Source organism: Phalacrocorax carbo, chromosome 2 (assembly GCF_963921805.1).
Source record: "Phalacrocorax carbo chromosome 2, bPhaCar2.1, whole genome shotgun sequence".
Lineage (NCBI taxonomy): Eukaryota > Metazoa > Chordata > Aves > Suliformes > Phalacrocoracidae > Phalacrocorax > Phalacrocorax carbo.
The window spans coordinates 139,543,259-139,567,456 of record NC_087514.1 but is presented as its reverse complement, the minus strand read 5'-3'; the positions used below and the strand labels follow the sequence as shown (position 1 = coordinate 139,567,456).

At 39.7% G+C, this 24,198-nt stretch overlaps 1 protein-coding gene across 1 annotated transcript; it reads left to right on the top strand.

Moving 5' to 3' along the window:
* Positions 1-8,915: 8,915 nt before the first annotated feature.
* On the top strand, positions 8,916-23,507 carry MIOS (meiosis regulator for oocyte development). Its single transcript, XM_064444558.1, has 11 exons — positions 8,916-9,116; positions 10,056-11,422; positions 11,625-11,723; positions 13,187-13,444; positions 14,672-14,841; positions 16,456-16,521; positions 17,164-17,322; positions 18,067-18,219; positions 19,613-19,817; positions 20,904-21,033; positions 21,274-23,507. Exons 2-11 carry the CDS (start codon positions 10,126-10,128, stop codon positions 21,368-21,370), a joined length of 2,634 nt encoding a protein of 877 aa, XP_064300628.1. The 5' UTR covers positions 8,916-9,116; positions 10,056-10,125; the 3' UTR covers positions 21,371-23,507.
* The last annotated feature ends 691 nt before the right edge of the window (positions 23,508-24,198 follow it).

The window sequence follows — 24,198 nt, the reverse complement described above, 5'->3', positions numbered from 1 at the left end:
AAAAATGCAAAATGGAAAATATTAAAGCCATTTAGTGATTCCCAAAGCCTAAGGCAACAAGAAGGGCTTCTATAAGTACACAAGTAGCACAGATTATAAATCCACTGAAGTGCACCTGCAGCAGTCTATCTGCTACACACATATAAAACCAAATCTGTTAAAATTAATGGGGCATATTTTCCCTATGGCAGACTAAATAAGGCGGGGAAAACCTTCTTCCCCCTCCTGCAAAATTCTGAGAGCCTCTTTTCCATGCAGCCAGCCTGTGAGTTCTTTGACTACTTTCTACCTGATTTAAAACAGAGATACTAAGTTTGTGCACCTTTAATAAGAAACAGGAGCCACGTATGAATGCAGCACTTGGTGGCATCTACCACCCCTGCCCCCTGACACACACAGGACAAAGAGAGGTCAGCCCCCACTTGAGATTCCTCCACCGGCTGTTCAGTCCAGACGAACTCATGAACTTGGCAATCAGAGCCCAAGGCTGCACACCAGACACATCATTTGCTAACTCTTACCAGAACAGAGGGAAAAAACGTGGGTGGCTGGTAGGGGTGGTAGGAGCAGTGAGGACAGGGAAGGGGAATGAAGGCAAGGAATTTAACATGGAAAGGGAGCACAAGTATTGCAAACGAGGACTCCAAGCATGGGAGGAGTACCTGGGTGCATTGCAATAAGCAGAACTATTGGGAAATCTGAGGTTACCGTTGTGTGGCTGGGAGTGTAGGTGATAAAGGACTCAAAGAAAACCAGTATTAGTTTCATTGTTTAGCAAACAACTTGCTGTACTACAAAGCACATTTCATAAATCTGGATACAAATATTCTTCCTGAAGGAAGTTAAAACAGTTATGAACAGGGAGGGAAAGAAGCAATCCACTCAGGAGGGTAATATTCTAAAACGCAGATTACCTTCAAATTCTGCAATATGAAAAAACTACAAGGAAGAAAGAATTAATTACTTAAACTTCACTAATCAAATCCTTGGGGAGGGTGGGGCACAGTTACAGACCCAATAGCAATGTATTTGAATGTCTTATAGGCAAGGTTTTCTCCTAAACCTTCAACAGTTATTGCAACATTTGATCTCCTTGGACACTGAAGCAAGTGAATTTTGACAAAACATTGCCATTATGAAATGGTGTCAATAATCACACTTTCTTGTCTCTTTTCAGTTCCCTTGTAGAAAAGCACACAGAAACCATGCCTGCTTTGTGTTTAAATAACAGCAATGGAATACGCTAACTAGGAGCTTTTAAGTAAGCAGAGTACCTTTCTTGCTGATATCATTAAAATTTTCGTGAAGGGGAAAGAACAGGGGGAAGGGAATAGGGTATCACTTACCAGTGAGCATAAAAAAAGTCTCTGCCTTCATTCCGGTTAGTAGAAGCACCCTTCATCCAGCCTGGGAGCAAGGCCTCCTCTTTGCTAGAGCATACACTTTCAGAAGTACCTACCTTCTGCTTCTCCAATGGTAGATCCCTTTTTTAAAAGACATTCAGCTAGAAATTACATCTTGGCAAACACCCATAACCTATTCATGTGTGCTGCAAGCCACAAGTATGAGAGCATATGTAACTAACTCATTTAAAAGATGAGACAACACATACTAAGTAACTCAGGGAGGTGTTAGCAAAGATGGAGATAACCCTAATCTGGTTCCATGGGAGAGCTGTACATCTGCGATACAACTGCACATAGTGCCATTCCTACACAGAACTGTCAGTCTGTGCATGCTCTGTTAACATGAAATGTGCTGGAGGAACATGATGCTACCAGAAAAAAAACCATACATGCACTGCTGCTCACACTCTTTCCCCAGTGCAGACGAGGAAGAATTAGCTGTCCCAGCAGCTGCAGCCTGCTCCTGAAAGGCCTCCTGCCTAGAACCCTCTACATCACCTCCTGTCAGATGACGAATGAGCACGTGTCACTTCAATTGAGGTTAATTGTCTTAATTAAATAAACTTTGCCTTCATTATACAAACTGAGACTGAAGAGTTTCAATGGAACACAATCTTTTACACTAAATATCTGTTAATGCTATATATAAATGATAATTACTGGCAGCATCCAGCATCTGCTGGATCAGATACAACTGTGACAATTAAACATTTCATTAATAACAAATTAGTCACATGGATTACTCATACTCTTAACTTTATGCATGCTTAGATCAAGACTTGTAAACAGCCTATCCATCCAGACACAGATTATCAGCTACAGAAGAATGCTTTTTCCAGCAGTTGTCAAGGTTTATCTGCACTATATGCCAAAACAGAACTGAGTGAATCCATTTTCAGCTCTGTTCAAAGATTTCTCACTTTTCTTGGACCTGCAAGCACGACTCTCATCTGGCAGAGATCAGAAAATGTTAACATTTATGATTTTTAGACATAACAATCCCTACTGGTCAAATACACATGTGCCCTGGTAGTGGTCACAAACAGCTGGTGTTCAGATAGCAATGGGATTAAGTTTGGTTGTACTTTTCTGTCTAGAAGATCTGTAGATCTGTTACGTGTTGTGTGTAATTGGTCTCTAGAAACAGCCTAAGCTGTTCTTCACTATTTACTCTGCTTTGGAAGTACAGGAGGGAAGTATAGGAAGTACCTTGACAGTTCTGTTATGGGATTGTAGACTGGCAATTCAGAGCTTTATTTTTTCACTAGTCTTGCCAGTATATAGTTTCATAGCTTTATATTCACTTAGTAATCAAATCTGGTGGAAGTAATGCCTCCAGAATTACAGGGTTTTTTTTTAACACTAGTTATACTTCTTGCTAAGCTGTTTAGTACAGCAGTGTTTCAATGGCTGCTCTTTATCTGTAGAGCTTATCTTATGTTGCTAGTGTATTTTGAGTTAAAAAGCCTTTCATTCCTGCATTCATTCTAAGTCACTTCTTCTAATGGAAAAAATGATGTATCAGCTTTCTTTCCTGGTACAATACCTATCCTCTTTGAATACTTCTTGCTGTTCTTGTTACTGCAACTCAAAAATGGTGAAGAAATGAAAAGAAACAGAGGGAGCTGACAAAGATAAGAGAGAGCTTCTGTATGAAGGCAGAAAAAAGTAAATTATGATTCTGTAGCTTGGAAAGCCACAACTGTATGCGAATGTGATACAGATCTATAAAAGTATGAAAGATGGTAACTATTCTATAGTACATGAATGTAATATGTCAAAGAACTTAGACTTTGGATCAGTTTGGTTGATGATATTAGCCAATACTGACTGCCCTTAATTCACATTTTTTCCCCAGTATGCTCTTCACTCAGTAGGAATGACAATAGTTACTATAAAGAACGGTAGATCTTTTTTCTGGCTAGGAGATGTAGCTAATGGATGCAATCTGAAACATGTCTTTTATACAGTTTTTAAAAACCACTGCTCCTAATACTAGATATATCTTAATTCAGTGCCATTGTTATTCATACACTGTGTAAGTAAAGGCATGATTCTATGCCTTTTAAAAATCAGGTTGCAATAAATGTATCGAAAGGATCATTTAGTTGCTGAACTCAATTTATGTAAGCTATAAAGATATTTATGCTATCTAAAACCTGCCCTCTGGTGTACCTACAAGATAATGCATAACGATAGTATTTCATACTGGGTGACTTATTCAGTGTTTAATCAGGACACAGCCAGTAAATGAGGCTACTGTCTGAGCAAAACATGTCCCCTTGTAATAGAAGGTGGAAGATAAAGACTAAGATATTAAAAGACTAAGATACAATGCTTCAAGGAGGGAGGATCTCGCCTGGAAGAACCTGTTTTACTCCTTAGTTCCTATCTGATCCTGAGAAACTAAATACTCATTTCACTCATTCCTTTCTTTTAGATAGGGAGTGCCAGTACCTGATATATGGATCTTCTGAGCACTACAGAGTCAGCAAGGGAATATGATCTGCTGAAGTGCAGTTCTGGGTTTTCAGAGAATTCTAATGTCAGTCTTGTTCTGTCACTCTGGAACACGTGTAATACTGGCCTTAGAAATGTTCCTCTTTACTCTCACAGTAAATTATTACCTACAACTCTAAGAAAACAGAGCAAGGATTAAAACAGTAACTGTTCCAAAACAGACTTTACTTCCCGGTAGTCCAGTTCCTGAAATTCCACAATCCCCTTTTGGATGAGGCTGACCTTGTTGTCCCTAAATGAAAAAACAAAACAAAACAAAAAAAACCCCAAACCCCCAAATTTATATTTAGATTAATATTTATAAAATGTTTGACTTCACTGACAGCTTAAAGCAAAGATGGCCAAAGTTTTCATGTGCAGCAATCACATCATCTGTTGTGTAGCCACTTCTTGACAACAAAAAATTCTTAGTTTGAAAGTGCTTTGGTCAGCCTCAGCAATGAGGAACCTGAGAATACAGCACATTTCATCTTCAGATCCTTTAAATAACCCTTTGTAAAGCCTGTACACTTCAACTTATTTTTGTAAGCAATATGATATAGTTCAAGAGGAGTTGTCTCAATAACAGTCAACTATTGATAATGATCCAAACCTTTTCTTTCATGAGTTTCCCTAGAAGAAGAGGAGCTCTAAATGTATAAAAATGTTTGCCACCAGTCACATATATCCCTTGCTCTATCCTTTTAAAATCATGGTTTTTATTCACAGGTTACCTTTGGACCTTGAACACCCAAGCCTTGGGATCCCTTTGGTCCAGGTATTCCTTCAGGACTCTGGATATCCTAAAAAGATAAGGTAAGAGATTAATTTCAAAACTTTCACAGATTAGTTTTGCATTTAATAAAATGAAATAATTACCTTCAGAAGGAAATAAATGTGTCTCTGAAAGTCTTGTTGTCTTTATTTCAGTTCCCCTTACTCACATTTCTATGTATCTCAGTGAATGACAAGGACAGCAACAACAATAATGGATACTAATGGAACAAGTGAAGTTGAGGGGTTCTTTCACTCTTATCCAATCCTATGCAGTGGCATAGGATGCTCTGCCACCTAAAAAGTCACCTTCCTTACTCAGAAGGCTTATTATTTTGGTTGCCTGAGAGATGTAAAAATCACCAACATCTTATGTAAGAGTCTCTTAAACTCAAAAACTTGAAAAGTATTCCAAGTCATCACTCTTTTATGAGGCATTTATTTTTCTTTATGCAATAATGGAACTTACTAATACGTAATTGTCTATAAATACATTAATATAAGTTGCTACATTATTTATTGCATGGCATATTCATTTATTCATTTTTATATATTCATTGGGGTTTGGGCTAGATGACGTTTACAGGTCCCTTCCAACCCAAACAATTCTATGATTTATATGCTCATTAGTAAGTAATTCATTCCCACTATTTGCTCTTACAGTAAATTATTGGATCAATCCTGTGTTTTAACAGGATATTCGTCTGCTTTTACTTTTCAGTAGTTGTTCTGTTTGGTATGAGAAGTCTGTCAAATATAAACAGAATGTAGGCTGTGACATTATGCAGCATTAACGCAAGGTGTGAAATAAAGAGATTACAGAAGTAATAATCCAAGTAACTAGTACATACTTGAAAGAAAAAAGTAATTCAATCTGGCCTGCTTCCACCTTAAAAAATTAGTTTAATAGAAGTCAGTTGTGACTTCACCTGGAAGACCAGCTAACATTTTAAAGTTTACAGATTGAACATTGCAGTAACAGCTTAATTGATGCAAGGAAATGCTGACTCCTTTGTTTCTCTTGTTAATCCCCTTCATGGCAGTTCTTAAATCTCCCAAACCTGAATGTTCTTCTTTCTTAATTAGCAAGTATAACAAATGTTGCTTATTCTTAGACAGCAAAAATTCGGTTTTGCTAAAAATACTAATTTTGCATAGTATCATAGTAATGACACTGTCCACTACAGGGAAAACTGAGTAATATTGCTTTAAACTATGCAGAATGGAATTTACAACTAAAGGCTCATGTTCTGACCCAAGTAAATCCTCCTTAGCTTCTTACTCTCTTTCCCAACCTCAACCATTCTGTGAATCTGTGATAGTCCGTATTTGCTGTACCGTTCCATGTACTCCAGGGATGCTCGTGTCCAGGCAGTTGCACTTAAGTGGAGTAGTAAAATTCTGTCCTCTCTTTGTCGACATATGGACCTAGCAACATACAACAAAGTTTATGAGATCCCTGTCACAGTAAGCAACCCTCTACACATTTCTGTCTCCCCTCCAAAAAGACTGCAGAAGTTAAAAAAAAACCCAAAAGCTGTTGCTATCAAGGGCACTCTTTGTTTCGATTTTTCTCTGATTCAGCACAGAGTTATTTAACAATCACGGCATTTTTGAGGCTGCTTGATCAGTTTCAGTGTCTTCGGCTATTGGAGGTTTTACTTTGACAGTCATCCTGGGACACCGTGGAAGCTGCCACTTTGGCTACTTGAGTAGCTTGCCAGAAATTTCAGCAGCAGGGAAAATGAACTGGCAGGTCCTCAGTGAAAGGAAAAAAGTATCACAGAACATACAGAGGGCCAGCTGACTGCACCAACACAGCTCTGTGCCCCGTGCCAGATATGCAGCAAATTCTTGGCTTTACCAAACTATTATTTTTTGCCTCCAAATGTGTACCACTTGGCAACAAAATTAGAATGTGTATGAAATACACAATGAATTCTCAAAAAACTGTGTAAGACCATTTCTACACCTTATGTTTCACTTACCTGAGGTCCCCAAGGTCCTTCAGGGCCAAAAGGACCTTCCAGTCCTTACGTATCAAAAAGGGAAAGACAAAAATAAAGTTTTTTTATTTATTAACATCTCTTAATAACTACTAATAATTTGGTTGGATTATAAAAAATTTAAAAATGTTTAAAACGTATTCAGTATTAATCCTTAAACATTAACTGGACAAAACATTTCCTTTTAAACATTATGTCAATATTCTGCATTGAAATATCCTGAACCATGCTCCTTCATACCAAACCAAGTCTTTTGTTGCCTTTTACAGCCCTTCTTAGTCCATCATCATTTCTGATACTTTATAGCTTACAAATGGCTTGTTTCATCATTATCTTTTACAAGTTACCTAAAAAAGTTTTATAATCCACCCCAAGAGATTCTAAGTACAGTTTTCTTGGCTGCTTTTTTTATGTTCAGGCAGCCTTCAAAACATGCCTGGAATAATTTCCTGTTATCTGATAAAAAAGTTTCCTAGGCCTCCCAACAGCTTCTTAAAAGGTTGTTTAAGACATTTTTTGCCTTTCTTATATCAGATATTAAATACTTCCTCCCTTGACTGATGTTTCAACTTTTTTTTTTTTTAATTCCCTTATTCCTGAAGAGATGGTACAAACCCCAGGGGAGACACAAAATTTCCTGTGCCTTCAGAACATTATCATGTCACAGATCATTTTTCTTTCTTTTGACAAAACTTTTTGCTTTCCTTTGAGCTCTTTTTAAAAATATTTTGCTTAATGATCCCTCTCTAGGAATTGACAAACGTTTCCATTTTGTCTTTGATATATAGATTGTAAGGAAAAATACTCAGAATTTCCACTGACAGGATTGAATTATGATCCACGTGATAAATCTGAGCAATTGCAATAATACCTATTTTTCAGTATTTTTTACTTACATAAGTGAGATGACTTTGAGTTTATCCTATATGTCTAGGCAATAAGGCTTCAACTGTTCTTCCCCTGGGTGTGTTTCTGAGCCCACAAAGTCAAAGGAGGACTCCTGTTCCCATCACAAAGCACTTTTGAGAATAGGGATGAAACAAAGAACACAACCAGAGAGCCTGCACAGAACACTTCTGCGTAATTACCGACAGGCTGGGTACCACGCCCTTTTGTTAAGGTTGCCCAATATTTCCTATTTAAGGCTCTGGTTTTCTGTCATTTATAGCTTTATTTAACTTTAAAGACATAAACTGGAATTATTTGTGCCAGATATCTTTACATCTAAATTTTAGTCAAAGCAATCCAGTCATTTCCAAGAATGAGGCTAACGAAAACCAGGTGGTTTTCTATGGTTGAATAAAACCTGCATCCTCAGTGTTTTAAAGCAGTAAGGTATGCTTTAGAAAGTACAGAGCTTCAGGGAGGAGAAAGAAGGTGAGAGAGGGATGTACTTGCTGGCCTTCTTATGCAAATCTACTGAATTTTGGACAAACCGTAAGCCTTTGCAAAAAAGTAATCTGCACCCAGTCACAAAACACTTGGATTTGAACAGGGACGAGAACTTGGAATGAGAGAGGCTAGAGGGACTAAATGCAAGAAGGGCTGAACACCAAGCTAAGAGAGCTACTGCTACCAGCGCACTGGCACGTCACATCCCACTTCTGTGCGGGGAGGGTTCTGGAAAGCCACTCGGAAGGCAAAGAGGGAACAGCGGGCTGCAAACCAAGAGAGACATCCAGAGGTTTTGTCATCTCAGCACACACCTGTTGCATTTTCCAAGGTATATAATACCATCTGGTAACTCCTGCTTACTCATTACTTCCATTTATGTGTAAAAATTAGCACTGTTGCCACCGTTTACCCTTTTCACCTGTCACGCTTATCAACACCAACCTCTTAGCAATGTGCAGGAGTACCTCAGCAAATAAAGCCAGGGCGGGTGCCAGCCAGCCCCTCCCCCGCCCTGGCGCTGGCTCAGGGGTGAGCCCCGCTCACGCGACCACACGAACTCCTGTATCTTTCACTTAAAAAGCCGCATCTCAACTTTAATGGTCCGCCCGAACCCGAGCGCGGGGTCCGCGGGGTTCGCGCCGCCCAGCCCACGCCCACCCTGCAGCCCGCCCAGGGGCGGTGCCCTGGTCTGATGGATGTGCGGAGCGCGTGACGTCACCGCTCCCTGAGGCGGGGAGGGGCTCCCGCGGACCAATGAAAGAAGGGCAGCCCGAGGCCGGAAGTGAGCGTACGGCTCCGTCCGGTGGAAGGTGCCCTGTGTGTGCTGACGCTCACCTTCCCCTGCAGCCCGGCTGCGCCGGAAGTGCCGCGGCTTTTCATTCCCCGCGCGCCGGAAGTGCCTTCGTTTTTCCCTCTCTGCTGCCCTCGCGATCGGAAGTCGCTGTGTGCTTCGCATTCTTCCTCCTCAGACGACGGGGCTGGCCGGCGGCGGGTCGCCGCTCCCCCCCGTCCTCCCTCGGCGGGGCCCGCGGGGCGGGTGAGCAGCTGCCGCGGCCGGGAGGGGCGGCGGGAGGGTCGCGGTCGTCTGCACTCGGCCCCGGTCCGGTCCCGCTGCCGCGGTCCCCCGGCGGGCCAGGGCAGCCTCCTCGCTCCTGGGCGGGGGGCTGCGGCCGGGGCCCTGCGGCCCATGGAGCGCCCGGGGGCGGCGGGCACGCAGGGGAGGCCCGGGAGAAGCAAGTGAGGCTCTCTTCCCGTGCTTGCCGAGCTGGTGTGTCCCCTCCTCCCGCTGCAGGAGAGCTTGGTAGGGTCTGCGGGGCCTCTGTTCAGGCACGGGTAGTGACTCTGGGCGTGCAGCTACTGACAGTGTAAATGGGATTTACCAGTAAAGCGCGTTTATGAACGCTGCTGGGCCAAATGTGAGCGAAGGCAAGGTAACGTTGGGGCAGAAGGTGGGATTAGGAGTGGCAGAATAAGATGAGGAGTAGAAGGTTGTATTTCTATAGAAATCTTCAGAAAGGTCTAGCCTTCCTGAGCAATGGAGCAGACCTCAGACAAAATACACAGACTCTAGTTTTTGTCAATTAGTGCACATCAATTAGGCAGAGGAATTTTCTTTTACATATTTCAAGGAGTGGCTCCTTACCAGCAGCACACCCACATATCGTGCCACATCACATCCCAGTTAATCCCTTCTTCCTTAATACTGGCGTGGAGTTTGCAAGCACAGCAAATCCTGTTGTCAGTTTACAGGTGGCTGTGTTGGCTCTTTGTAGGTACATATTAGCAAAAACACAGTGTGCTGTGGGGAAGGTGCTGTAAGGCAGAGGATGCTTAAGGTCGTGGCCTGACATGTATGTGTGTTAAACCCTTGGGCTAAAAGTCATTCAGAACCATATTTCTGTTTCTTTAAAGATGATCTCACATTACAAAGGAATTTGGGTTTTGATAATATTCCTACAAATTATTTTCTCAACAGTTTCGATGTGCATGGATATCACCTGAATCTTCTTACAAGGGCTTAAATTGTGCGTAAACCTACCCTAAACATGAGTGGCTCCAAACCTGATATTCTCTGGGCCCCGCACCACGTTGACAGATTTGTTGTATGCGATTCGGAATTGAGCCTTTATCACATTGACTCTGCTGTAAGTTCAGAACTCAAGGCAGGGTCCTTGCGGTTATCAGAAGAAACTACAGCTACACTATTGTCAATAAATTCAGATACACCATATATGAAATGTGTGGCTTGGTATCCAAAGTACGATCCTGAATGTCTCCTCGCTGTTGGACAGGCCAATGGTCGAGTGGTACTTACAAGCCTTGGTCAAGATCACAACTCAAAATCTAAAGATTTGATAGGCAAAGAGTTTGTTCCCAAACATGCACGGCAATGCAACACCCTTGCATGGAACCCACTAGATAGTAATTGGCTTGCTGCTGGGTTAGATAAACATCGGGCTGACTTTTCAGTATTGATCTGGGATATCAGTAGCAAATATGCCCCGGAGACTGCAGTTGCTACAGAGAAAGTAAGACTTTCAGCAGGAGATCCAGAAGCAGGACTGGTAGTAACAAAGCCACTGTATGAATTAGGACAGAATGACGCTTGTCTCTCTCTCTGTTGGCTTCCACGGGATCAGAAGCTCCTTTTAGCTGGAATGCATCGAAATCTGGCTATCTTTGATCTGAGGAACACCAGCCAAAAAATATTTGTAAACACCAAGGCTGTCCAAGGAGTGACTGTTGATCCATATTTCCACGATCGTGTAGCTTCCTTCTATGAAGGTCAGGTTGCCATATGGGATCTAAGGAAGTTTGAAAAGCCTGTTTTGACTTTGACAGAGCAACCAAAACCCTTAACAAAAGTTGCGTGGTGTCCAACAAGAACGGGACTGTTAGCTACTTTAACAAGGGATAGTAACATCATTAGACTGTATGACATGCAGCATACTCCCACCCCTATTGGAGATGAAACTGAGCCAACAATAATTGAAAGAAGTGTCCAACCATGTGAAAACTACATTGCTTCATTTGCCTGGCATCCCACAAGTCAAAATCGAATGGTAGTAGTGACTCCCAACAGGACTATGTCTGACTTCACAGTTTTTGAAAGAATTTCTCTTGCGTGGAGTCCAGTGACATCCCTAATGTGGGCTTGTGGACGTCATTTGTATGAGTGTACAGAAGAAGGAAAGGCTAGTTCCTTGGAAAAAGACATAGCGACCAAAATGCGGCTCAGAGCTCTGTCAAGGTATGGTCTTGATACTGAACAAGTTTGGAGAAATCACCTCCTAGCTGGGAATGAAGATCCTCAGCTGAAATCGCTTTGGTACACTCTGCATTATATCCTTTATTTTACTGTCGTTTATATTCTAAAGACGTGATGTACCTTTATATGTAACCAGTTATATGAAATGCATGAAAATCTTTATACATAATGCAACATCCTGTAAATACTTTGCATATGTTAATAGGATGTGTCTTTAAAAGAAAATAGTTTCTCAAAACACTCAGGAAAAATTAAGCTTCCTATACATGAAAATACTTATGAAGCAGTATACTGAAGATATGGATCAAAAACTTACAGGAAACAAAGGTCCCTTAGTTTATGCTGGCATTAAATCAATTGTGAAGTCATCTTTGGGTAAGAACGTTCCAACTTTGATAAGTTCTGTTGTAGTATGTTTACAGAATGATGTGCTTATGGGTTTGTCTTTAAAAATTGTTGAAAGAGGCTATTTAAAAAATAAAGAAACAAAGTATCTCTGTGTTTTAGTATAAGTAAGTTAACAGTTTATATTACAGTAATTTCCAAAATTTTCAGTGTTCTTGGGAAATCAGTAATCATAAAAGCGAAGTATCCTCAGAGGTAGATCTTCAGCTGGGCTATTTCAAACGTTTGGGTTTTGACTAAGGTGCTGCAAATTCTTGCTCCCCACATAACTATTCAATTTTTCAAAGTTCCACATAGGGGTGTAGTTCTATGGAGCTGACTTTACTGTAGCCACTGGTAATGTGCTAAGTACATTTGTATAACTATGTTTAAATAAGCTGTCTTGTTCTGAAGCGGTAATCACGTTGGTGCATCACATTATGCCTCTCATGCTCAGTGAAGTTTTTATTAGTCTAATCTATTATTTGAATCTTTCCTTCTCTATTCATTATGTGCCTTATTAATATTTATGCTCCTTGGAGTACAAAATAACTCTTCAGTGCTGGGAAAGTTAGCGTGTTGATGCCTGCTGAGAAGAGGAGAACCGGTAGAGCAGGTGCTTGACTGTGTATTATGTATTTTAAAATTGAACAGCCTGATAACTCCTGTCAACTGTAACGAGAACCTCCAAAATCATCAGAGGTAGAGGAAAGAAAAACAACTTAGTGGGAAATAAGTGTCAAATTTAGATGCATGATATTTAGCAGATAAAAATAATTCTGTGTATGCTGCTCCTTACCATGGAGTTTTTAGTGATGTTAATTTAATGTACTTGTGGTTTCACTGGGCACACAGCTAAACACTACACAGCTGTTCGCTCACTTTCTCCCCTGATGGGATGGGGGAGAGAATCAGGAAAAAAATCAACCTTAAAATTCATGGGTTGGGATAAAGGCAGTTTAATAGGACAGAAAAGGAAGGGGAAAGAATAAAAATCATGTACTAAATAAGTGATACACGATGCAGTTGCTCGTCACTTGCCGACCAATGCCCAGCCAGTTCCTGAGCAGCGATCGCTGCCCCCCAGCCGACTCCCCCCAGTTTATATACTGAGCATGACATCATATAGTATGGAATATCCCTTTGGGCAGTTGGAGTCAGCTGTCCTGGCTGTGCCCCCTCCCAGCTTCTCGCTGTCAGGGCAGTATGAGAAGCTGAAAGTCCTTGACTAGTGTAAGCACTGCTCAGCAACAGCTAAAACATCAGTGTGTTAGCAACATTATTCTCATACTAAATCCAAACCACAGCACTACACCAGCTACTAGGAAGACAATTAACTCTATCCCAGCTGAAACCAGGACAGTACTAAAATATGATACTTAGCTTTTGTACTGTGCTTTGTGCCTGAAATCAATTGTGATTTGAGCGTAATTTAACTTATTTCCCATTTCTAGGAACAACAGAGAACCTCAGGCACAGCAGGAGTGGATCTGATAGACAGGCAGATATTATTCAGTATCTGAGTGAGGAGAGATCCTTGGCTTTGCAGCTCTGTGGGTGGATAAAGAAGGGAACGGACTTAGATGTGGAACCTTTTTTAAATTCCTTGGAACAGGAAGGAGACTGGGAGCGAGCTGCTGCTGTAGCACTTTTCAACTTGGACATACGACGAGCAATACAAATTCTAAATAAAGGGGCTTCCTCGGGAAAAGGTGTGTATTGTATTTATATCTTCTATTGTGGCATTGTATCACCTTTGTAGATTTTTTTTTTTTCTGTAAACAGAATTATGTAAGATAGTATGTAAAAGATGCCCGTTGTCTTATAAAATAGTTACTTTAAGTGGTTGTATGGGAGTCTGAGAATCTGGGAAATCTTGATCTTTTGCTCCTCAGACTATCATGTGCCTTACTGTCTCATTAAAATAGTTTGTATGTTTCAGAATTTCCTACTGATAAATTCCCCAGAAAGTGTTAGACTCAGAACCAGTGGGATTCTTTTATTTTAATGTAATTTCGTCTTGGCTAGATGTCATGTATATCTGCTTCCATCAGGCTGTATGCAGCTCTCCGCCAGTACGATGGCTGTGGAATAACTGAAATGTAATATTCAGGGTCTGCAGAAAACATTTGTTTTGGACTTATATTTGGTAAGAGTTGCAATGTATGAGGGAAAAGTTAAGACACTGGAGCCAGGAAATGGAGGGTTTTTTCCCCTGTTTTCTTGCCAGTATTCCTCCTACAACTCCAATTTCTGTCTGTGTTTTCTTACTAAATCTAAAGACTGTCTTGCCACTAAAGTGGGTAGGTAAGACATGGAGGGAGCTGTTAAGGTTCTTTTATTTTTAATATTGCCAGTTCTTGGTGGGGAGAAGTGTGTGTGTGCTTTCCATGGGGAAGATTCAGAGCAGAGACACGCTATCTTCAAATTCAAAAATAAAATTGACCTTTGTGACAGAATTAATACTTAGATGAAATAGGTTTAATGTTTTTAGGAAACTTGTTAACTTGAACCTGCTATATGCAACAGCTAGCTGTGTTAAGTGATGGCTATATAGACCATCTTATCTTTTCACTTCTTGTAGATATGAACTATGTAATGATGATCTTTTATGGTAGTGATAGGAGCATATCTAGCAGTTCAAAACTATGTCAAAATACCAGAACCAGTATGATGCTGCTTCAGGTATAACTCAGGCTGTCATGTGCGTGGGCTTGTGACTTTCAGGGCTGTTAACTTACCTGAACAGAGGCATTTATAGCAGAAACTAATAAATGCTAGCGTATGCACAATTGTTTTAGCTAGTGTTAATTCTACTGCATTTTGTCTTGCATCCTGACAAAACGTTTCAAACTGATGCTTTCAGTTACCGTTTTAGTTGGGGTTTTTTTATGTCCTTAACCTGAATATTGTTTCACTGATTATTTTTAATAAATCAGGTGATCTGAACCTTAATGTAGTAGCAATGGCTCTATCAGGCTACACAGATGAGAAGAACTCACTTTGGAGAGAAATGTGCAGTACTCTAAGACTGCAACTGAACAATCCCTACTTGTGTGCTATGTTTGCTTTCCTGACAAGTGAGTCTGGTTCATATGATGGGGTTTTGGTGAGTAAATTTCTGTTACGTTAAAATTCCTTTAAGCAATAGGTGCATAGATATACATACACACATTGGAAAAGTGCTATATACTACATGAATTAATCAGATTAGACTGTATTATTTTCTCCTGATGCTGGCAGATGATTACATTTTTTTCTGCTAAACAGACACCTCATATTAGTAAATGTTACATTAGTGAACGAAACATGCATAAACAGCCAAAATATCCAATATAGTTCACACTTTTTTTTAGAGAAATTGTTTTTAGCATGGAGTTATTAAACCACTAGGAATACATTATCAAAATTATTTAAGCGGGGGAAAAAGGGGAGAGAGGTCAGTAATGGAAATCACAAAAGAGTGCAAGGGAGCTTGCAGAACTTTCATCAAGCTATATTTGCATTGAATTGTATTTTATTTTTCCTTCTTTACTTGTTAACATAATTTCATTGTGTTGAAACAGTAAACAGAATAGTTTCATATCGTCTGAAATTGGTACAAAATTGCCATGTGAAGAGCAAACTAAATCTTTAATTATGAGATGCATTGAGTGTTTGGAGGAGTAACATACTTGATCCTTGGTGAGAGAACAACAGAAATAGTTGATTCAGTAGGCATTATTTAGCCTGAAGAAGGACTCCTGTAATGCAACAGGGTAATTGGCCTAATTCTTTTTAAAACAAAGTTGTTATAATGTGATGCTTTTAGGGTATTGAAAAAAAAAAAAAAAGTAAGGATCCCAGAGGAGAGAAATCTGAGTCTTTTTCTCTCTCTTCAAGAAAAAATGTTCTCTGGACGTTAGGTAGTAATTTTCTAGTTTCTTTTTATTGTTGAATTGGAAACTGACAGATCATAAGGTGGTTTTTTTTTATTTTAATTTTTACTTCAGTGAGACCTGTTGGAGTTTGTATGGAAAAGATTTTGCCAAGCACATCTTGTTTTGGCAGCGTCAATCACAATTTTTATTCTGAGAGCATCAGGAGGGAAAAATGTGAGCACAGCTGAGTACCAGAATTAATCTACTCAAGTTATTTTTTCCTTTAGTGTTGCATCTAGTAAAAGGGTTAAAAAGCAGAAAGTAAATATTATTGCACTGCTGCACCTTGAGTGTCAATATACTTGTGAGAAATCCCGTGTTCTGGGTGTTTGGAGTTAGGTTTTTGGTTGGTTTTTTGGTTTGCTCATTAGTTGTGATTTTAGGAAGGAATTGAGTGGTTAGGCTATTTATTTTGTAAACATGGTAAATGAAAGTTTGTTTGGTTCTCTTCCTCCTGTGACTTGGTGAGACTCCTGGCTATATGTGGTAGAAGCACTGAGCCCAGCTCTACATGACCTGCAAAGTTTCTTTTTCTGGAGCTTCATACACCATGTCAGATGTGTTGTACCAGGCTTTGCTGACATTTGAGTAGATTGTTCTACTAGTCGCAGTCTTGCTCCGATACCTGTATCTGAGTATAAATTATTAACTTGGTATTTAGTGTTAGCTTTCTTCAGAGGTGATGTTTTCTTTGTACATAATCAATTTCCTAGAATTGGTTATACAGTAGTGCAAATTTACAATGTATTGAAAAAGTGGAAACTTGCATGTGATGGTAGCATTCCCATTTTCTCTCTCCAAAGTATGAGAATAATGTTGCTGTACGAGACAGAGTGGCATTTGCTTGCAAGTTCCTCAATGATGCTCAGGTAAGTTTGTGGGTGCACGTTTAAGCAAACTGTTAAGCTGGGCTTTAGAGGTGGAAGAAACTCTGGGGAGGAGGGGTGAACAGTGGATGCAATGAGTTATCAGTGATCTGGTTTTCTCATCACAGTAGGATACAAGTTTTGGTATAATCTGGTCTTCAGTTTGTACCTTCAGCTTGATTTGTGTTTTTTTTTTTTTTCCTTGTTTCTTTGCGTTTTTTATTAGTATTCACGACATGCTAGTTTGTTCAATGCTATTGATGTGTATGCCTGTTTCACTGGAGAGTACTTGTATTTACTCAGTATTCATTTTCAGATACTTACATTCTCTCAAATGAAGGCTTGGTTTTAGAGCAGGAATGTTTTTTTAAATTCACTGAAGTATTTAAAGAATATGTAACCTCCCTCTTTGCACTTCCTATCAGGAGGCTTAAAGTTTTGTTGATAAATCCTTGAATTCTTGCAATATAGTGGATATAGCCATAAAACTTTTTCTGCATAACATCCAGCAAGCAGCATACTCTATTAGCAGCCGAGACTCTTAAAGAAAGCTATTCCAGTCGTGAAAAGTTTTGTCATATACTGACATAAATGAGTTAGGAAGGGATAAACAGACAGCAAAAGTTAAGTATTTTTTTTTCATAGCTGAACAGGTTTATTGAAAAGCTGACAAATGAAATGAAAGATGCTGGGAATTTGGAGGGAATACTGTTAACAGGGCTGACAAAAGATGGAGTTGACTTGATGGAAAGTTACGTTGACAGAACTGGAGATGTCCAGACCGCAAGCTACTGCATGCTACAGGTTAGTGTTTCATTTGGAAGTAAATCTTTATAGAGGGGAACTAAACATAGTTTCTTTAGCAGTATAGTACTGAATCTTATGAACTACAAAGTATTTTCTGTGATAAATTGGGATAATACATGTCCCTGTTTTGTGGAATCTTTTGAACTACTCAGTCTTAACTATAAATGTGTCTTCACTCTCTCTGGTTGAGATAGCTTGATGAGATAGTAGGGGAAGGAGGCAAAAACATAGTCCTTTTCACTAGCTGAACTGGGAATACCCATTCCCCTGCTTATTGCTGGTGTGTTTCCTGACAGGTTTGTTGTTTTTTGCTTCCAGGATAGAGAACTGAGGTAAGGTTTTTTGTTTGTCTGTAGGCATTGAGTTTGGTTTTTTTTAAGATGGACTTGTCTTGGCCCCTTGCACAGTTGCAGCTATTGCCAGCACTGTGTTTAACTGCATATCTAATCATAACGATGATATAGACTGTGATATGTGACAGAATTTGGTAAGCCTTCATCTGACAGAGACGAGTCTTTAGGAGGACATGACAGCACAAGTATTTTCAACCAGAGAGGCAGACTGATGGAAATTTTTATCAAACTTGCATTGCAGTTTAACAGAAAATTAATCTTTTTCTAGACAAATTCCACTGTATTATTTCTCAGATCTTGTAGTATGCTTTGTAGAGTCTTTTGAAAAAGTGAATAATACGTATTGTGTATCTTCAGTGTGTCTGACGTTTTTTCCTGCCTGCTTTAGGGTTCTCCATCAGATGTACTTAAGGATGAAAGGGTTCAGTATTGGATCGAGAACTACAGGAATCTTCTAGATGCTTGGAGATTTTGGCATAAACGTGCAGAATTTGATATCCATAGGAGTAAGCTGGATCCCAGTTCAAAACCTTTAGCCCAGGTAAATGTAATTCTTGTATGAAGTATGACCAGTCCAGAAAGGAGGGTGGCATGATACTTCTGTAGAAAAAAGTTGCTGGCTGCACCTTGGCTTTCGTGAGCATTCATGTGCAAAAGAAAGATTTAAGCTAGGGCTGCCCTGAAAAAGTAGCTATGTTTTTTGTGGTTTTTTTTTGTTTGTTTCTTGTGTTGTTGTTGTTTTTGTTTTGTTTGGGTTCTTTTCCAAAATATTTTTTTAGAAAGGACTTGATAACTGTTTTGATAGAATATAGAAATATGGTTAAAAAAAAAAATATCTACATTTCTTCATATCTAACCTAGGCAATCAGTTTCCTACCATTTTATTTGTGTTCTTTTTTCCTTTCTTAAACCTTTTTCTTTCAAATAGCAGGTTGTCTTTCAGAAACTGTAACTTTTCAGCACTTTTTCTGGGGAAACTGGCTTTTTTTCCTCCCATGTTGAAAAACAAAATCAGGTGTATCATCCAGCTGAATTCAGCATCAGGGTGAGGATGATGCTGAAATCAGGGAATGAACCAAGAACTAGTTAAAATTGGCTCTGTTTTAATTGGAGTGAATATCAAAGCTATTATGAAGCCCTTGTACTTTAAACTAAAAATGAACAGCAGCAACTTTTGTTATCAGTTCCGAACATAAGCTAGACTAAAAACTAACGCCCTGTCCAAATGCTATCTGCTTAATATCTGGTGGCATTTTTAGCCAATGTGGCCTTACCACAGCACCTTCCGCTCTCTCATGTCTGCTAAGTATGTGCATTACAAGCCTTAGGCCCTGAGGAAGGCTCGTTTTGAATTCATGTATCCATCACAGCTGTTTAAGGAATGCTGCATCCCTACTGCTTGGAGTGGAAGGGTGTTGAGTTTACTGCTCCTTCCATATGTGATTCACATAAACAGCCCCTAAAGAGTTTAAAATAGGTGCACCTTGGTGTCAAGTCACAACTTGTGGCATAAGTTACACAGATGCAGATTATTAGAGGGTCCACATGAGGATTTTCCTAGGACGGGTCACCTGACAATAAGGAGGGAGAGGCCAGGTTTAATTATACAGTAAGTAGAGTAAGCTTAATGTCTTTCTTAACTGCAGGTATAGCTTTATATTATCTTAAATAACACCCTTCCAAGTATTAGCGATTGTGCGTATTTTCATGTGCTTTTGAGGCAAGTGAGCATCACTAAGGCCTACTTCTCAGGACTGTGTACCACGTCTGTAAGCCAAGATGTTAGGAACTCCTTCACAAGCAGCCTTGACTTGCCAGGGCACTCTCTAGAATATCTGGTAAATAAGTGTTTGCTAGCTTCAATGCAAATTCGCTCATAGGTGTAGCAAAAGTGGAACCAAACTGAAAAATTAATGGGCTTTTTTTCTCTCTAGGTGTTTGTGAGTTGCAATTTCTGTGGAAAATCAATCTCGTACAGCTGTTCAGCTATTCCTCATCAGGGACGAGGTTTTAGCCAATATGGAGTTAGTGGTTCACCAACTAAGTCAAAAGTTACAAGCTGTCCGGGTTGCCGTAAACCCCTTCCTCGCTGTGCACTTTGCTTGATAAATATGGGAACACCAGTTTCCAGCTGTCCAGGTATGACACAGAGGGTTTTAGTTATTCAGCTAGAGTACTTGTTAGGGGCCTAACTAGCAGTTCCTGTTGGAAGATCTTCTGTTGTACTTTTTTCTTGCTATTTGTACTCATACTGTAAATATTCATACTTGTCATTTTGAGGGATGAAGACCATAATTGAAAACTTGTTTACATTCCCTCTGATTTTATGATGAAACCTATGTCTCAATTCTTTGGTGACAGACAGTATGCACAGTTACTTGGTTCTGACAGTTTTCCCAGTGAGATTGTCAGTGAAATTCTGTGGTTAGATGAAAAGATTCAAGTATTGTGGTGGTCAGTATTGTGAGCTTTAAAACTGTAGGAAATGGGAAGTGTGTTTTCTTGAGATGAATTGTAGGGATGCTACAGGAATCTTGGAATGTAAATTCATTTATTTTTAGCTGGAAGAGGAAGAGAGACTAAATTTAATGTGGTATGCTTTCTGTCACTAAGTATGAAAGAATGTATGGGTCATGCTGTCACAGCTAAGAAATACCATGACTAGAATCTTTTGGTTCTAAATGTCTTGGGCTCAGCATTATACGAGGTCTAAGTGAAACTGATTTTGTCCATATTTTTAGGTCAGTCTTGTTACAGAGCCTTGAGCAGCTGTGCAGTTGTCACCTATTTATATATCTCTTCTCATTCTTTTCACTGATCTGTGTTGCGACTTCTATATTGTAATTGTTCCAATTGGTAACTTAGATTTTGTTGATTTTTCTAAAGCAGAACACTTCATGTGCAGTAAAACAGGGCCATACTTCACTGGAACATGATCTCTGGAACATAAATCACTGTTGAAAGAGATTCTGTCTGTAAAATTTGTTTAATAGGCAAGTTTAGCATGTCCATGAGATGTGAAACAGCAGCTCAGCAATATAATTCTTGTTTTGGCATTCCGCCGGGTCCTAATAATTTTACTGACTTCTCCTTTAGAATTAGGCCGCTTCTTCACATGACGTTCCTAATTTCAAAATTATTATAACAGTGTTACTGGGACTGAAATGTAAAAGAAGCATAATGATTTACAAGCATATTTGTGGGGGTGGGTTTGCCTCTGCACAGGAGGATCCAAGTCAGATGAAAAAGTGGATCTTAGCAAAGACAAGAAGTTAGCCCAGTTCAACAACTGGTTTACTTGGTGTCACAACTGTAGGCATGGTGGACATGCTGGGCATATGCTTAGCTGGTTCAGGTAAGCTGATGTGAAAACCTTTCTTATTTCACATATGTATGCTGCACTGAGCAGGACATGCCTCCTTTGCTGTATCTATAATTACAATGTTTTGTTGGTTTAGAACATACACAAAACTTAACTCTGATGCTGACTTTTTCTGAGATACTATGTCCATGCATGTACTTAAATGTAGAGTTTACAAAATTCTTTAGTTTTATTTTACCTTTTTAAAATTTTTTTTCTGCTATTGCTATCTAGGGACCATAGCGAGTGCCCGGTTTCCGCCTGCTCTTGTAAGTGTATGCAGCTGGATACAACGGGGAATCTCATCCCAGCAGAGACTGTCCAGGCATAAATACTGTTTGAAAATGTGGGGTGCTCTAATGGATGTCCATCATAGGCCAAGCATATATTTTAGACAAAGGTTGTTTGTGACTTACAAACTGTGGAAAAAATAAATTGCATCAGATTGGTAAAATGATGCGTGACTGTGCTTGGTACGAACAGGTACTCCTGAAATGAGCCTCTGGGTGTAGTATGTGGTCCTTGTTCAGAGGATTGAAGCAGTTCAGTTCAAAAGCACTCCTGGAATTGTGGACTTGTTGGATTTGCCAAAATTCAAAGAAGTTTTAATAAAGTTTTCAGGGTAATGCTCATTGGCCCTCTTATTTGTTTTCCAAACAAAGCAGTGTTTATATGCTGTGAAAGTGGGCTTTCAAAATAAACACCTGGCAAGTGTTCAGAAGACCGCAGAGCGATGCTGTGGACTCCTCTCTTCATTGTCTGATCGCTCTTTCTTGTATGCAAACAACCGTTTCTTTGTAAGTTCGTTCAAAGTGCCACTGTTAATTGTATGCTAAAGATTTTTATTTTAAAGAAAAATCCATTTCTTTTTGTTCCCAAGTTTTGTTAATGGTAAACCAATATCTTTGCAATTCGAGGTTTTATTTATCTACATACCTAGCAGTTGTGAATTTTAATGCTAAAGATCTTGGTGGTTTTGTCTCCTAGCGATGCCTGTATCCTAGGGAAGAGTTCCCTGAAAAGTCATGTGCCTGAGTGCAGGTAAACTATAGGAGATTTCATCTGATTGATCAATTTTTAAGGTAGTATTGCGAAGTTCTGAAGTCTCAAGGACTAGAGACTTGGAAATATTTAAGTTCTAAACTACATGCTGAGTTTTGACTACAAACGTATTTGAAGACACTTGGATAATCAGCATTCCCCTGTACTTCTGAAATATGCTGGGAAGTGTGGAGACAACCTGTATCAGTCCTGCTTCTGGTCACTAGCAGACACCAGTCTGCTCCCAAAAGGCTGCACAATTTCAGGTCATTGATCAGAAGTAGTTCTAGATATGTTACCAGCTGGAATTAAGATTATTTATTGACTTGAGAGTCAATGATATTTTGCTAATACTGTGCTCAGAGCTAATGGGTATTGTTGTCCTTGATTTTGTAGGCAACAAAATTCACACAAATTAAGGAAAAAAAAAAAACCAAACCTGTTTTAAGGTATGTGGTAATAACATCAGTTTACTTGGTGTGTGTTTATTTACTAGTAGAAACAGTATATGAGTTACTTAACACTTGTGTGCTATGAAATACTAAATGGAATGCTAGCAATAAACTGGTACTGTACTGCCAGGACTGTGAAAATGGGTGTTTTAAAAGAGAACGTGTTGTAATATACCACTAGTTCTAAGTGCTCTAGTGTAGATGCAGCAAGATAGAATGTGGAAATGCTTTCTGTAGATGTACATGATCACATTCGGGACTTTGGGTTGTGTTTTCTGATTTAGCATTAATGTTGTAATACATCTGCTACATTTATTCTGATCTCAAATTCTTGCCTAATTGACAAAGGCCTCTTTTAAGTTAAAAATCTAAGAGGTACTTGATATTTGTAGGCCTGGGAAAGCAGTTACTTTTTTCTTGTTAGAATATTTATTTCTCTTTCCAGTATTTTTGCACACTTCATTTTGCTGTTGAAGAGCTCTTCAGAATGTTCCCATTTATAAATGTAAAGTGGGGTTTAGTGTATGATACCCTATTTATATAAATACAGGCAATAAAACTTTTGCTTTATGGAAATGAGGATTTTTAAGTGTCAGTGTTTAGTAGATTTTTGTGATAAATTCCATGTCCAGGTGAATGCAACTACTAACTTACATCGTCTCATTTTCTTATGTAAAGAAACCTCATTTATAATGTTTTTGACTTGACTATACCTGTTTCTGTCAAATTCTATCACATCATTAAATTAGATGCTTACTTTGATACTCAGCATGTCTTTGAAATGTTTTGGATTATGAATGTGTGCATATTCTGGCACAGTGTAACTGTCAATTCTGGCTGTTGTAATTGGTAATCAGGCTTTCGGGCCTTTAATGACCTGATCTGCAACACTTACAAAGAGGTGTATGTTTCTAATGATCAGATTTTTTTGTTGTTTTGCTTTTAAATTAATAAAGCTGTGATTTTGGGTGCTGATTTCTTGTCTTTTAACAAGAGTATAGCTACAGACATTTTGTTAGCTGCAGTTACTTCTACTCTTTTCTGCTATCTGCTCAGCCCTCATAGAGCTAACTAGATGAAGGTGGGCCTGCATGCTGAAATGTTCTGACTATGGTTCATGCTGATTGCATTTATTTTCATTTCGTTACTGCTCAAGCCTTGCCTTCCTTCCCTGACTAAGCAAGAGCACTTTCTCATCGTATGCACAGGCCGCTTGCATGCGAGCGCAGCACGGGGTGTGTGCGTGTCGGCGCCCCAGCAAGGACAGCAGAGCAGGTCTGGTGATGGTGACCTGGCCAGCCGGGAGTCCAGCGATGGCCAGGCACACCTGCCAAGGCTTCCCCCCACCTCCGGTGTGCAGCCTGAGGCTCCTGCACGGTGTTCCACTGCAAGGCTGCATTCTGGTGCCCTCCCTCAGCATCCCTGCTAGAACTGAATTTCCCTGGGAGCATTTGACAAGTTTTAGTCTGTTCCTCCATTTCAGACCAACAGATGGCTTTCTGTACCTTAACCAGATGGGACATAAAACCATGCCCACCGTGAGCTGTCAGGGCAGAGAGGGAAGTCTCAGTAGTTTGCTGGCCTACAAGCAGGGCTGCTCCCAGCTGGGTGTCCTTCTGCCCCACTGCTCTGGGACTTTGAGCAGGAGTGACTCTTAACTACTAAA

What these genes read in the sequence shown, in the direction of transcription:
- MIOS (XM_064444558.1), top strand. Translation starts at nt 10,126, where the DNA reads ATGAGTGGCTCCAAACCTGATATTCTCTGGGCCCCGCACCACGTTGAC. An exon ending in CAAGCTACTGCATGCTACAG is followed by an intron (nt 17,323 to 18,066) that starts GTTAGTGTTTCA and finishes TGCCTGCTTTAG; the next exon opens with GGTTCTCCATCAGATGTACT. An exon ending in ACCAGTTTCCAGCTGTCCAG is followed by an intron (nt 19,818 to 20,903) that starts GTATGACACAGA and finishes GCCTCTGCACAG; the next exon opens with GAGGATCCAAGTCAGATGAA.